At 39.5% G+C, this 15533-nt stretch overlaps 1 protein-coding gene across 6 annotated transcripts in view; it reads left to right on the plus strand.

Moving 5' to 3' along the window:
- The window catches only part of LOC111155775 (tetratricopeptide repeat domain 3), a 123632-nt gene that overhangs the window by 36907 nt on the left and 71192 nt on the right, over positions 1-15533 (plus strand). For all 6 annotated transcript variants that reach the window (XM_022516164.1, XM_022516165.1, XM_022516166.1 and 3 more), the window contains 5 exons: positions 7882-8044; positions 8995-9040; positions 9867-9987; positions 11126-11189; positions 13962-14022. In XM_022516164.1, the coding sequence (XP_022371872.1) occupies positions 7882-8044; positions 8995-9040; positions 9867-9987; positions 11126-11189; positions 13962-14022 (455 nt within the window). The remainder of the gene's footprint in view (positions 1-7881; positions 8045-8994; positions 9041-9866; positions 9988-11125; positions 11190-13961; positions 14023-15533) is intronic.

The following is a 15533-nucleotide window of genomic DNA, read 5'->3' on the forward strand; positions in this document are numbered from 1 at the left end:
TTTCAACTTTTTGAGGAACCTCCATACTGTTTTCCAGAGTGGCTGCACCAGCTGGCATTCCCACCAACAGTGTGGGAGGGTTCCCCTTTCTCCGCATCCTCGCCAACATCTGTTGTTTCCTGACTTGTTAATTTTAGCCATTCTGACTGGTGTGAGGTGGTATCTCATTGTGGTTTTGATTTGTATTTCCCTGATGCCGAGTGATGTGGAGCACTTTTTCATGTGTCTGTTGGCCATCTGAATGTCTCTGCAGAAATGTCTATTCATGTCTTCTGCCCATTTCTTGATTGGATTATTTGTTCTTCGGGTGTTGAGTTTGATAAGTTCTTTATAGATTTTGGATACTAGCCCTTTATCTGGTATGTCATTTGTGAATATCTTCTCCCACTGTGTCAGTTGTCTTTTGGTTTTGTTGACTATTTCCTTTGATGTTCAAAAGCTTTTGATCTTGATGAAATCCCAGTAGTTCATTTTTGCCCTTGCTTCCCTTGCCTTCGGCGATGTTTCTAGGAAGAAGTTGCTGCGGCTGAGGTCGAAGAGATTGCTGCCTGTGTTCTCCTCAAGGATTTTGATGGATTCCTGTCTCACATTGAGGTCTTTCATCCATTTTGAGTCTATTCTTGTGTGTGGTGTAAGGAAATGGTCCAGTTTCATCCTTCTGCATGTGGCTGTCCAGTTTTCCCAATACCACTTGTTGAAGAGACTGTCTTTTTTCCATTTTTTGTCAAAGATTAGTTGACCATAGAGTTGAGGGTCTATTTCTGGGCTCTCTATTCTGTTCCATTGATCTATGTGTCTGTTTTTGTGCCGGTACCTTACTATCTTGATGATGACAGCCTTGTAATAGAGCTTAAAGTCTGGAATTGTGATGCCACCAACTTTGGCTTTCTTTTTCAACATTCCTTTGGCTATTTGGGGTCTTTTCTGGTTCCATATAAATTTTAGGATTATTTGTTACATTTCTTGGAAAAAAATTCATGGTATCTTGATAGGGATTGCGTTAAATGTGTAGATTGCTTTAGGTAGCATAGACATTTTCACAATATTTCTTCTTCCAATCCATGAGCATGGAAAGTTTTTCCATTTCTTTGTGTCTTCCTCATTTCTTTCATGAGTACTTTATGGTTTTCTGAGTACAGAGTCTTTGCCTCTTTGGTTAGGTTTATTCCTGTGGTTTTGGGTACAGTTGTAAATAGGATTGACTCCTTAATTTCTCTTTCTTCTGTCTTGCTGTTGGTGTATAGAAATGCAACTGATTTCTGTGCAGTGATTTTATATCCTGACACTTCACTGAATTCCTGTATGAGTTCTAGCAGTTTTGGAGTAGAGTCTCTTGGGTTTTCCACTTGAAGTATCATATTGCCAAAGAGTGAGAGTTTGACTTCTTTGCTGATTCAGATGCCTTTAATTTCTTTTTGTTGTCTGATTGCTGAGGCTAGGACTTCTAGTACTGTGTTGAATAGCAGTGGTGATAGTGGACATCCCTGCCACGTTCCTGACCTTAGGGGAAAAGCTCTCTGTTTTTCCCCATTGAGAATGATATTTGATGTGGGTTTTTCATAGATGGCTTTGATGATATTGAGGTATGTACCCTCTATGCCTACACGGTGAAGAGTTTTGATCAAGAAAGGATGTTGTACTTTGTCAGATACTTTTTCAGCATCTGTTGAGAGGATCATGTGGTTCTTGTTCTTTCTTTTATTAATGTAGTGTATCACATTGATTGATTTGCAGATGTTGAACTAACCTTGCAGCCCAGGAATAAATCCCACTTGGTCATGGTGAATAATCCTTTTAATGTACTGTTGGATCCTGTTGGCTAAACTTTGGTGAGAATTTCTGCATCTGTGTTCATCAAGGATATTGGTCTCTAATTCTCCTTTTTGATGGGGCCTTTGTCTGGTTTTGGGATCAAGGTAATGCTGGCCTCATAAATGAGTTTAGAAGTTTTCCTTCCATTTCTTTTTTTTTTTTTTTTGAGGCAGTTTCGGGAGAATAGGTATTAATTCTTCTTAAATGTTTAGTAGAATTCCCCTGGGAAGTCGTCTGGCCCTGGGCTCTTGTTTGTTGGGAGATTTTTGATGACTCCTTCAGTCTTCTTACTGGTTATGGGTCTATTCAGGTGTTCTGTTTCTTCCTGGTTCAGTTGTGGTAGTTCTTATGTCTCCAGGAATGCACCCATTTCTTCCAGATTGTGAAATTTGCTGGCATATATTTGCTCATAATATGTTCTTATAATTGTTTGTATTTCTTTGGTGTTGGTTGTGATCTCTCCTCTTTCATTAATGATTTTATTAATTTGGGTCCTTCCTCTTTTCTTTTTGATAAGTCTGGCGAGGGGTTTATCAATCTTATTAGTTCTTTCAAAGAACCAGCTCCTAGTTTTGTTGATCTGTTCTGCTGTTCTTTTGGTTTCTGTTTCATTGATTTCTGTTCTGATCTTTATTATTTCTCTTCTCCTGCTGGGTTTAGGCTTTCTTTGCTGTTCTTTCTCCAGCTCCTTTAGGTGTAGGGTTAGGTTGTGTACTTGAGACCTTTCTTGTTTCTTTTTTTTTTTTTTAAAGATTTTATTTATTTATTTGACAGACAGAGATCACAAGTAGGCAGAGAGGCAGGCAGAGAGAGAGGAGAAAGCAGGCTCCCCGCCGAGCAGGGAGCCCGATGCGGGGCTCGATCCCAGGACCCTGGGATCATGACCTGAGCTGAAGGCAGAGGCTTTAACCCACTGAGCCACCCAGGCGCCCCGGCCTTTCTTGTTTCTTGAGAAAGGCTTGTATTGCTATATACTTTCCTCTCAGGACTGCCTTTGCTGTGTCCCAAAGATTTTGAACAGTTGTGTTTTCATTTTCATTTGTTTTCCTGAATTTTTTCAATTTTTCTTTAATTTCCTGGTTGACCCATTCATTCTTTAGTAGGATGCTCTTTAGCCTCCATGTATTTGAGTTCTTTCCAACTTTCCTCTTGTGATTGAGTTCTAGCTTCAGAGCATTGTGGTCTGAAAAAATGCAGGGAATGATCCCAATCTTTTGGTACTGGTTGAGACCTGATTTGACCCAGGATGTGATCTATTCTGGAGAATGTTCCATGTGCACTAGAGAAGAAAGTATATTCTGTTGCTTTGGGATGGAATGTTCTGAATATATCTGTTATGTCCATCTGGTCCGGTGTGTCATTTAAAGCCTTTATTTTCTTGTTAATCTTTTGCTTAGATGATCTGTCCATTTCAGTGAGGGGGGTGTGTGTTAAAGTCCCCTAGTATTATCGTATTATTGTCAATGTATTTCTTTGATTTTATTAATTGGCTTATATAATTGGCTGCTCCCATGTTAGGGACATAGATATTTAAAATTGTTAGCTCTTCTTGTTGGATAGACACTTTAAGTAGGATATAGTGTCCTTCCTAATCTCTTATTATAGTCTTTGGCTTAAAATCTAATATATCTGATATAAGGATTGCCACCCCAGCTTTCTTTTGATGTCCATTAGCATGGTAAATTGTTTTCCAACCCCTCACTTTCAATCTGGAGGTGTCTTTGGGTCTTTAATGAGTTTTTTTGTAGACAGCATATCGATGGGTCTTGTATTTTTACCCAACCTGATACCCCGTGTCTTTTGATATGGGCATTTAGCCCATTTACATTCAGGGTAACTATTGAGAGATGTGCATTTAGTGCCATTGTATTGCCTGTAAGGTGACTGTTACTGTATATTGTCTCTATTCCTTTCTGGTCTGTTACTTTTAGGCTCTCTCTTTGCTTAGAGAACCAGGGCCAGGCTAAGTCATCTGCTTGGGTTTGCTCTGGGTAGCTTTTGTTCCCTGAATGCTTTCTGTACAACTCTGGAGAATGGGAATGAGGATGGTGGCCTCACAGTCTCTGGCCCTGTAGGAGCCAAGAGCTAAGGGCCCCATTCCTTAGTGTGCCCTCAGAGAAAAGCAGTCAATCCCTCCTGTTTCCCTGGTCACCAGCTGCACTTGGAGCTCACCCAGCCTGTGACTGCCTGTTTCTCTCTCAGGTGCATGGCACCGTTTGGCGTCTCCAAACCCAGTAGATTCCTGCAGCACACTCCCAAGCTGCTCCTCCCAGAGGAGGAAGGAGGGGTCTCTCTGGATCTGCCACTTGTGGGGTCCCTGCTCAAAGAGCAGTGGCTTGACTGTGCCTTGGATTATGGTTTAAGGTAACCCTGAGCTGAGAGCCCACTCCTCGGCTCCGTCTCTGTAGCTGGCTTCCCTGCTCCGATACCTGGCAGCTCTGCCAAAGTCAGACACCCTTGGTCTTTATGTGACCCCACGGGTCCTCAGACCCGGAGGGCTCCACCCGCTGCTTAGCTTCTAGAGTGACATTCCTCAGTGGAGCAGACTTCTAAATGTTTTCATTTTGTGCTCCGCTTCTCTCTCACTTGCCAGGAGCCAGCCCCTCCCACTGTGGTCCATATTCCTGTCACTTTGGATTCACTTCTCTGCACATCCTACTTTCTGGAAAGTGGTCGATTTTCTGTTCCTGGAATTGCCGCTCTTCTTCCCTTCTATCTCCTGTTGAGTTTGTAGGTGTTCAGAACGGTTTGATAACTACCTAGCTGAAGTCCTGGGACCTGATGATATTTCAGTCTTCTATTCCTCTGCCATCTTGCCAACTTCAGATATTCTTGATTTGTCATTGGATGAAATAGATGTATAACTTTTGCTTCTCTAATGGATAATTAAGTTGTGTGACTTCTTAAAAATCCTTCAAAAGCATTTCTTCATGTTGGAAGTTATCAGAATCAGAGGGTTCTCTGCACAGTTTTTCCACGTCTGCACTAAGGTTTTTATACCCAATGATGTGCAGAAGTCAAGCCTGAGAAGAGGCCCAGCCTGGGTGGCTCAGTCATGAGGCGTCTGCCTTCGGCTCAGTTCATGATTCTCAGGTCCTGGAATTGAGCCCCACACTGGGCTTCCCGCTTTGCGGGAAGCCTGTTTCTCCCTCTTCCACTCCCCCTGCTTGTGTTCCTTCTCTCGCTGTCTCTTTGAAAAATTCTCTAGCTGACGAGTCTCTCCCTGACCCTTCTACGCAGAGAAGGCCTTGTCTACTAATTCTATCATCTGTGTCCTTTCTGAGTATTTTCAGTCGACTCATTTTTCTCTTCTTATAGATCATATTTTCCTTCTTTGCGTACCTAGTAATTTTTTATCAATACTGATATTTGTGTGTATCTATAAATATTTTTGAGCTTCCTTTTGGGATGCAGTAAAGTTACTTGGAAGCAGTGTAAGTCTTTGGAGTCTTGTTTTAAGTTTTGATAGGTGGGACCATAGTGGTATTTGGTCAAGGGCTATCTTTTTATTCACAACTGAATCAAAATGCTTCTGAACACTCTGCCCGTTACTCCATGGATTATGATGTTTTCCAGTCTGGCTGGTAGAAGCAGGAATTATTCGTGGCCCTGTGTGAGTGCTGACTCTTGTTTCCTTATTAGTCTTTCTAGTCGTTCTTCCCCTGGTTTGGGTTTCAGGTGGTTGTCCCACATGCATATACTGATTAGTACTCACCTGAAGACTCAACTCGGGGGGACTAGGTAAGGATCTCAGGATTTCTCTGTGGAGCAGTCTCCTCTTGGTCCTCTGCCCTGTGAATGTGTGCTGCCTTGGCTCTCCGGGACTCCTGTCTCTGTCTTCTGAACTGAGACTGCCAGTGTCCCTGCCTGGGTTCCTTCTCCCTGTACCAGGGCTTAGAAATTCCATTCAGTAAGCTGGAGCAGTCATAGGGCTTGTGTTGTGTTTTTCAGGGGTCACTCTGTTTTGTTGCCTGATAATCACTCAGTGTCTTGCAAACCTTTGTTTCATGTGTTTTGTCCTTGTTTATTTGTTTTGGGCAAGAGTATAAATCCAAATCCTTGTTAACTCCATCTTGACCACCAGTGGTAATTAGAGTGTGGGCTCTCTTGGTTTTTTGAAAAAGACTTTTACCATGTAGTGGGAACCCCAAACTGGTATCCTTAATAACTGTTAATTCTAGTGGCAATAGAACCTCTTTTAGTATCTATATAGTACACCTAATGGGTGCCTCACACTGATCCTGATTGAGCCATGTGTTCACCAGTGGATTGATCCTATGACCTAGAAAATGGTGCATATTTCAGTTGGTCGGTCTCCTGGGTCATATGCTTCTCCCCATTCATTTTTGAGATGGAGCACTAGTCCCAGTTCTGCCATTGCTGTGTGGAGTAGGGACATGGTGGCACCAAAAGGAGGGGATGCTCGGCAGATGAACAATAGGGAATTTCTGTATATGTGAAAGAGAATGAGGTAATGTCAAAGAAAAGTAAAACTTTGTATTGTAATTGGGTTCAGAAAACTCTCTGAGATACCTTTTAATTTGAGCATCATTCAAATAACCTGAGCAATGAGATCTGAATAAATTCATTTTTCAACCAATTGACATTATACTAGGTTTTGCAGAGTTTAGGGAAAAGGACCCAGGAAAAGATAAGGAAGGTGGGAGGCTGGGGAGCCGGGGGATGGGCAAGATTAAAAAAAAAGTGTTTTTTATAAATTTAGCAGGTATGGTTTATAATCTATCATGTATCTTATGCTGTGATTGCTTTTTTAATGTAATTACCTAAATTTTGAAGTTGAAATAGTTCTGGGTGATAGGATGTTGGTCTTGTGGCGTATCTGAGAGATTTATCTTCATATGCCTTTTGAGGAAAAGCAAAGTTTGAGCAAATGTAATCTGATTGAGATCTGAGTCTAAGTAGTCTGGCTAAAAAACAGTGCTTCGGAACTTGGGATGGTGTGCAGGAGCAGGATTACATATGTACCGAACCTGCATAAACAAACGTCCCCGAAGTTGTTTCTGGCTTTTTTTTAGTGAAAAGCTCATCTTTGCTAAAAGGGTTACTTATTTTTGATTTAGTAGTTTCTCTTAGAATGAGAATATTCTTTGTAAAATCTGTAGGAAGGAGGAAAAAGCTCTGGACCTGGAGTCATAAGGTCAGGATTCTTTGGTTTGCCTCTAAATAAGTAGGACATTAGGCCAATTTCTAGCCTCTTTCATGGGTAAGTCAATTCACAAGTGGAGATACTGTGCCTACAATGGGAGTTTAGTTTGTGAGTAGCTAGAAGAGGGGGTGGTTGAGTTAACTAACTTCAGGCTTGGTAATATTAGCTTTCTAGGTTAAAATGTTCATCCTTGAGATAGATTTCCTAAAAAGCGTAAATGGGGCCAGCCAGGATGTGGTTCTGTAGCATCCAAAACAAAACAAAATCCCTGATCATTGGAACTGAGTAAATCTGTGGTTTTCGGACCTTTTCTTAAAGCCAAGAAATACATTTAGAGATAAAATAATTAAAAGCTGATTAAGAGCAAACTGAATGGAAGATCTAGCCTAGATGTACCCCTTATCTGACCATATCCTTCGGAGGGGTTGGAAAATGAATGTATTAGCTGATTGTTCCTTTCAGCTCTAAAATTTCTTTGATTTTCAAAGTGTAGGGAATACAGTGACTTAGAGACTATTACTGCCTTAAAATATTTTGAAAAAATTAAGTTACTTATTTTTAATGAAATTTTTTGTACTTTATTTGGCATAAAATAATATATTTCATTCTTTACTAGTAAAATATAATAAAGGTTGAATTATTTTCTTTGGGGTACAGAAATCTCTTAAGCAAAAATACTGATCTCTAGTTAAAATTATTATAAATACTATTCATAAGTTCACTTCAGCTCATTTAGGTAATTTTATTTCCTCATAGGTACTAACATTTTTAAAAATTTTTCATTGATAGGATCCTATCTAACATTTTAAGTAATTAGTTTGCAAGCAAAATATTTTTCCTTATCTATTTTCTTTAACTTAAGCATATTTTTGAGAAAAAATTAAATTTATCTTTTGGAACAGGGTCATTATCGTTATTGTGCTGCTCTTTCTATGCTGGGGGAATATGACTGGGCCCTGCAAGCAAACATAAAAGCTCAAAAACTCTGTAAAAATGACCCTGAGGGAATCAAGGATCTAATTCAGCAGCATGTAAAGTTACAAAAACAAATAGAAGACCTGCAAGGTATTTCACCTAAGATTCTTTGGTTACAGTCGAATTCCCTTTAAGACTTTTGAAGGTGGGTTTCTTGGATTAATGGAGGACCGTAAATCAACTCTCAGGTGATTTGTGCTTATTTTGTTACGTTATCTTGGTCAAGTCACTGAAGTTTTCCATTTCTGTCTGTGTTGAAGTATGTTAGTGTTATATTCCACTAGGTAATTATAAATGATTTGAATTTTTTATTTGAAATAACAAATTATTATTTATTCTTCTGTAGTAAAATATGCCACCTTGAGATTTTAGGTAAAGTGAAGACTTTTGAAACAAAATTATTTAAAAGTTTTTCCTCCGTTATGGTTATTTCTTAAAGAAAAGACCCTGCAGTAGAATTGTTTGATGTTTTTGCACCAAGTGTGTGGCTCATTCTATAGCATGCGGAACATTTTTGCATATATACATCTGTATGTGGGTATGTACACATATATCACAAATCAGGTGTGTGGGCTAGGAATTCTAGATTTTCATTCTCTTGTTTTCTCTCCTAAGTATTTTGCTTTCTCCAATGCCTGAAATTCCCTTACTCTATACTTTTAGTGTATAGGTCTTTCCTCTTTTATCTTTTTGGGTATTTAGTGTCTTAGGGAGCTGAGCTGAGCTGTTATTATCCAATGTAACATGATTATAAGATTGTGAGCTCCTTGAAGACAGGTACCATCTCTGATTCAGATTTATATACTCCTGCATCTAGTCGATGATCACGTGTAATGGTATGTCAAATAACGCTGTGTAACATTTTGCTGACGCCATCCTAAAACTCAGAACATCTGAAAATATAAAATTATTAAGGTTTATTTTTCAGTTCTGTAAATTTGATGTTCTTACTGTCAGCTTAAGGGGTATTTGAAAATCTCTTCAAAGTATGTGTTGCCAGTCCACTGATTACTATGCATGTGTGTGATTGATTTTTATAGGTCGAACACCAACTAGAAATCCAATTAAAGCCTTTTATGAAAGCAGGTGAGTTAATTCCAATCAGATCAGTAGCTGTTACTTGGGATGGTTTTGCCCTGTAGATTTAAGAATCACTCTATCTGATGCTTTGTGGCTAATAACAACCACAGTAAAGTTGGTGAGGGAAGAAAGAGGGGTTTGTGTCTCAGATCAGGTGACCTGTGAATTGTCAGATTTGTTTTGCCAACTGTTTTACTGAAACATTTCTATGCATATTTGTGGGAGCTCAGTAGCCTAAGCCTTGGGAAAAGGTGGGTGAAGTGTTAAGTGGATGTCACTGTGCTTGGGTGGGAGCGGTTTTTACATTGAGGGTCCTGGCAGAGAGCAGGGACACAGTCTGTACCTTTAACCCTTAGCCTCTGTCCTGGAAACATCTGCCACCAGCCTCCCAGTATCTTGTTAAGGACTAGGACACTTTCTGTTAGAAATAGACAACAGACAGATTCGAATATACTCACAAGGAAACAAATAACAGCCAGGGTTCTACATTTATTACTTGGCACTAAAAATAGATATTTTCCCCACATGCTTTAGATGCCCAAGATATTGAAGCTGTTAAATTTAAGACTGGGAGAATTACTTATTTTAATATTAGAAATCAGAATACATATTGAACTGTTCTTAATCTATTTTGAGTTTTTACTATGAAATTTAAAGCAATATTTGTGTATAAAGCCCAATCTCAGAGGTGATCCTTTTTAAAAACAGTATGACCCTGCTTTCAAGGAAGAAAAGTGGTATTTGCTGGAACCTATTTATTTGAAGGATAACTTTTTAAAAATGCATGCTAATCAGTAGAAATAAAATTATTATTTCTCGTATTTCCTCTCAGGGCCTACATACCCAGTTTATCAGCACCTGCATTTAGTACTTCACTTAACTTTGTGGAAACCGAAAAAGATTCCAGAAAATCTAACCACGAAATGGCAAACGGTGGTAATCAGAATCTAAAGGTAGGTTCAGTTAAAAGCTAAAATTAAAATGGTTTCAAGTATAGGTAGTCTCATGTTTTCACAGTAGTAGTCTGGTGAGAACGAAATTAAGTATTTTGATGGTATGAATTCCTTTTTGCCTCTAATATGAAGAGAGTGAGTCTTTTCTTTTTAATATTCTAACTATCTCCTTCAACTATGAATATTTCAGTATGACAGTTTCTTTTGAGATCACATTTGTGTGTTTTCAAAATATTTTTTTTCTAAATTTCATTTTACTACTTGGGTAATTCTCTTAGTATGCTTTTCCTGCTTTACATGTCTCTCAGTCAAACAGCCACTTGGGAATGAGTGACAGTGGGGTCTAGTGGCCTTGTCATCCCATTCCTTATAGTGCTTTCAATTTTTCTTCTCCCTTTTCCCTTTTGCAATCTCTTAGCTACCTGGCACCACACTTGCCCATCCGATTTGTGTTATGTTGGGCCTGGGAGGCACACCCTTCCCATCTCTGCCCAAGGCATTTCTGCAGCCTTTGTTGCTTTTCCCAGCAGTGGTCCCCAGCCTTGACTCCCTGCTGAGCTTACCAGCACCCAGGCCTCATGGTTTCTGAGGACCCCTCTAAGCCTTTTAGCCTGGCTCTGTGATTGGTATCCCAAATGACCTGAATCTGAGTTTTCCTCTGAACGGCAGTGTGCTAAAAACTTGGCATTATCACCAAGTCTATGTTAATACTTCTTTCTAGGATTTGCGAGGGAAAAAGGAAGTGGTGTTTTGGAGTATGTGGCTAGTAGGCATTAAGGGAACTTTTCCAGCTCACTGTGTAGTCCTTTTATTGTTAATAAAAGTCTGAGAGGCTGTATTCAGTTAGAGGAGCATAAGGAAAGATGCGATAATATTTATTCAGTATACTTATTGAACAATAGACCTGTCAGGCATTATGCCAAGTGTTGGAAGTCAAATTATCATTAGAGAATTTGTCATATTAGAATCTCTTATCATTAGTTATCATTTTGTTTTTTTATTCATTTAGGCCTAATTACCAGCTGGTTATTTTAGGCTCTTGGGTAAATTCTGTTCTATTCTTTTTTATTATTTAGTTATTGAATTCTTTATGGCTTTATTTTTTTGAAAATCTCACAAATTTTGTTTTCATGGGTAGGTGGTAGATGAAGCTTTGAAGGTAGATGATTGTGACTGTCATCCTGAATTTCTACCACCATCAGGTAAGATTCTGCCATCATCAGGTAGGATTGTTTGCTGAATTAATACAGCATTCCTAAAACTGCAGCCCCAGCATTTGCATGAGTCTTGCATACATTTGCTGTTACTTTCCTTTTACTTCATAATGCTTCTGTGTTAAGAAAACACTGAATACTTATTTGAAATCAACACTTAGTCTTTTCATATTGTTTAATAAATTTAATTTTAGAAATTCAAGTAAATGGAATAGAAAGGAAGGACAAAAACTCTTTGTCTGCTACCTAATTTCCATGAGGCCAGTGTTTTTCACCTTCAGTTTTATTAAAGCCCCTGACTCAGGAGGCTATTGAGACAGAGTTTTTCCCGGTTTGCCTCCTCCTCCTACAGGTACTGTTCATGTATGTCCTGTATGTACATCTCTGTTTTATATATTAAAAATTCAGATTATTTTTTCATCCTCTTAAACTAACTTTCACCCTTTTCAGGGTGGTTTTCAGAATGGATGCTTTAGGCCAATACTAGTTTAACTGGTACATGCTCAGTGTGTATGTTTATTTCTGCATCTAATAAATACGCAGACACACACAGCAGGACTTCTTTTACTTGGCATCATTGGGAAATAAAGGGTCCAGAGAAGTGAACCTTCATCTTCCATTTATTTCTCAGTCTCCCTTTTTTTTTTAAGATTTTATTTATTTATTTGACAGGAGGAGAGAGATCACAAGTAGGCGGAGAGGCAGGCAGAGAGAGGGGGAAACAGACTCCCCGCTGAGCAGAGAGCCCAATTGCGGGTCTGGATCCCACGACCCCGATCATGACCTGAGCCGAAGGCAGAGGCTTAACCCACTGAGCCACCCAGGCACACCTCTCAGTCTCCCTTTATATGACCAGATTTTGTTGTAAATCATTCTAAAGCAGATTATATGCTTCCCTGCCTTTTATAACAGAGTTTAAGAAAAATACAGATTTTGTTGACTCAACGTTGCTGTTAGATGCAAATTTTTTTTTTTTAAGATTTTATTTATTTATTTGACAGACAGAGATCACAAGTAGGCAGAGAGGCAAGCAGAGAGAGAGAGAGGAAGGGAAGCAGGCTCCCCGCTGAGCGGAGAGCCCGATGCGGGGCTTGATCTCAGGACCCTGGGATCATGACCTGAGCTGAAGGCAGAGGCTTTAACCCACTGAGCCACCCAGGTGCCCCTAGATGCAAATTTTTTGTCTGAAGCTTTCAGAGGTTATGGGGATGAGATTGCTGACCTGATAGTGATCTTGTTGGTGCTCTCTTTTCCTTTTTCTTGTTGGCTGGTTTGTTTTCAGTGTTTCTGCTTCTGGCAGCCATTTCTGTCTTTTCCTTCCCTCAGTTCTGTCTCTTCTCAGGCTTCAGTGCCACATACCCAGCTGTTTACCACTGGCCCTTCCCGTTTGGTTAGCACATTAGAAAATTACAAAGAGGGAGACTCAGGTGATTGTCTTATCTGATGTAAGTCTAATAGCACATGAAAAATCCTTGAGGATAAAACTTTTCTTTTGGAAAAATCTTTTTAATTTATTGATATTTCTTGGACGGTTATTATCAGATAGCACATTTAATTTAATGTTTTAAATACCACCTACACTTCAGCATCTGGATTTAGTCAAAGAAATTGAGGTCCCAGGGTTAGGGCTGTGTAGTTTTGCCTGAAATCAGAAGGAATCAAATTAGAACTCTCCTGCCTTTCTGGAAGCCTCTTTTGTGTTCTGAGGCCATCCAAACCCGCTTGGCTCTGATCCCCTTCTTAATCCATAGGTTCTGACTCGCCTCTGCTATCTCTTCCCAAAGCTTCCATCAAAAAAACCCTGTCCCTATTGCTGTGCTTTCTTCTACATACCTTTGTGCATGGCCCTCCCCACTCCAAAGTAGGCAGTGGTCCTTGCTCTTGCCAGTGGGACAAAGGCTGGGCTCACAGAGCTGGAGTATCAGAAGCAAAGGACCCATGAGCACTCGCTCCAGTTGGCCTTCACTGCCCCTTTCTAACTTTCTTTTCTTACCCAGCTTACCAGATCACACAGGCTTAGTACTTAATGTTTCTTAAAGTGAATGTCATTCTTGGGTTTGGTCCATCCCATCTAAATCCTACTTGTTTGTTTCTCTCTCTTTCTCTCTCAAACTTTTATTTATTTGAGAGCAAGTATGAGTGGAAGAAGGGGCAGAGGGAAAGGGACAAGCAAACCCCTCGCTGAGCACAGAGCCCACTGTGGGGCTCCATCCCAGAACCCCAGAATTATGACCTGAGCCAAAATCAGATGCTTAACTGACTGAGCCACGCAGGTGCCCCAAATCCTACTTGTTCCTTAAAGCTAAATACAAATGCTGTATCCCCACTAAGGTTTTTCCTGGCCGTTGGACCTTAAGTGATGTCCACCTCTGTGAGTTGTAAGAGCAGTTAATATGGAATTCATACGTCAGTAACAACGTGTTGTCTTCTCGTCTTCCTAAAGGTGATTGTTGCGTAATTCCTGGTGACTGCCTTTTCTTCCCATCTGATTATAAAAACCTCAGGACAGGAACTGTGGCCTGTATCTTTCTATATCTACTTTAGGCCTAAGTAATATGTGATTAATGTTCACAATACTTTTATAGCATACGTAGACAAACATCATTGTGTCTGGTTTTTCACCTGTTTGTACTAATTACACTCACATAGAATATTGCTTCCTTTGCTGCTTATTCCAATGTACATATTTTTAATTAATTTACTTTCAGGCTTGTTGATTTTTATGAACAGATTTCAGGAACAAATACTTTGTATTCACAGGTCAGCCTCCAAAATATAAAGGAAAACAAAAATCTCGAAACAATGAATTGGAGAAGTTCAGGTATGTTTTTTATCTGTGTGGTTTTTTTCCCCCCTTTCAAATATCAAAGGCATATCTTTAGGAGAGTGTTGTTTTTGGCTAAAGGATTATTAATCCTGGGTGTTAGTAAATGTCTCGAAAGCATGGAATATGAGATATAGCAGTGTTAATTCTTAAAAATCCCAAAATATATTCCCATACAAAGAAAAAATATTCAGAAAAGTATAAAGTGAGAGTCACATCTTCTCCTTGCTCACCTTAAAATTTCACCTTTCCCACAATTGCTTCTCTGGTGGCTTCCTTTAGGGATTCTGTGTTAATGAGTTCGTGGCCACAGGGAAGCAGGCATGGGTATGTGTATATTTAGGGGCCCTTCTGGGTAGTTTTCATTAAAGGAACATGCTCACTAATGAAGCGACAACTTAGAAAGTTAGTTCTAACAAACACCCCCGACCACCAAAATTAACAGTAGGACGGACCTCTTGCCACCCATCTTTATAATTAACCCCTCTGTTGCCTACCAGCTATATATTGATTGCAAAGTGAAACTGTAAATCTTACAGTGAATATAAAAGTTCATGAGGTCAAGGAAAGTGATGCTGGAGACCCTGCAAAACCATTTCTGCCACAGTTAGACCAGCTGTCAGCTTTCTTTTCTTTCTCCTGATTAGGTGCTTCAGGGAGAAGGATTTTAATATCAAAGCACTAAGAGAAACTAGTAAAACTCCATCTTCAGAAAATGACTGGTTTTTGATGTTGCTACAAAAGTTTTAATTTAAAGCAAGGGCTTAGATACTATGTTCCTTTATTCTGTAGAAAAATCCCGAGTCTTCCCTTCCCCTGTTAAACCTCAAAATAAACCAAAAACATACAGTGCTACTCTTTGAATGCATAGTTATAGTTTTAAACTGTTCTGCTAAAGAAAAATTTATTTTCCAATGTTTTGTTTTTGTTTTCAAATTGAGGTCTTCTTATTTGATTATGTCTACTTCATGGAGATCAACATCCTTAATTTTCATGGCTACAGGATAATTCATAGTATAGGTGTATATTTGAAGAAGAAATTTCTAGAGTGGAATTGCTCTGTCAAAGAGGATGTGTGGTTTTAACTTTGCTAGATACTGTCACATTGTCCTCCCAGAAAGTGAGCACATTTCACACTCTTACTGAGCTGTGGGGGAGTGTGTTGTAATAAAAAATGTGTGTATATATTTGGTCTCTGTCCTCAGTTCTTGTCACAGAGCACTTAAAACCCTTGGAACTCTCAGAGTGGAAAGAATATCTTTTGTTCTTCATAATGAGGTTCTTTCTACTTTACTTATACTAATGAGGTGACTCAAGGCTGGTCCCCTACCTTCAGGATTGGCGTGGTTGGTCACCAGAAAGACTAAGTGTGTGATTGGAGGGTTGGAACTCTCAGCCCCACCCCCTGATCTCCAAGAAGGGGAAGGAGCCTGGAAGTTGAGTTTGGTCACCAATGACTAGTAATGATTATTCATGCTTATGTGATGAAACCTTGATAGAAGAAACCT

Source organism: Enhydra lutris, unplaced genomic scaffold, assembly GCF_002288905.1.
Source record: "Enhydra lutris kenyoni isolate GAN:26980312 unplaced genomic scaffold, ASM228890v2 scaffoldscaffold43, whole genome shotgun sequence".
In the NCBI taxonomy this organism is placed as follows: Eukaryota; Metazoa; Chordata; class Mammalia; order Carnivora; family Mustelidae; genus Enhydra; species Enhydra lutris.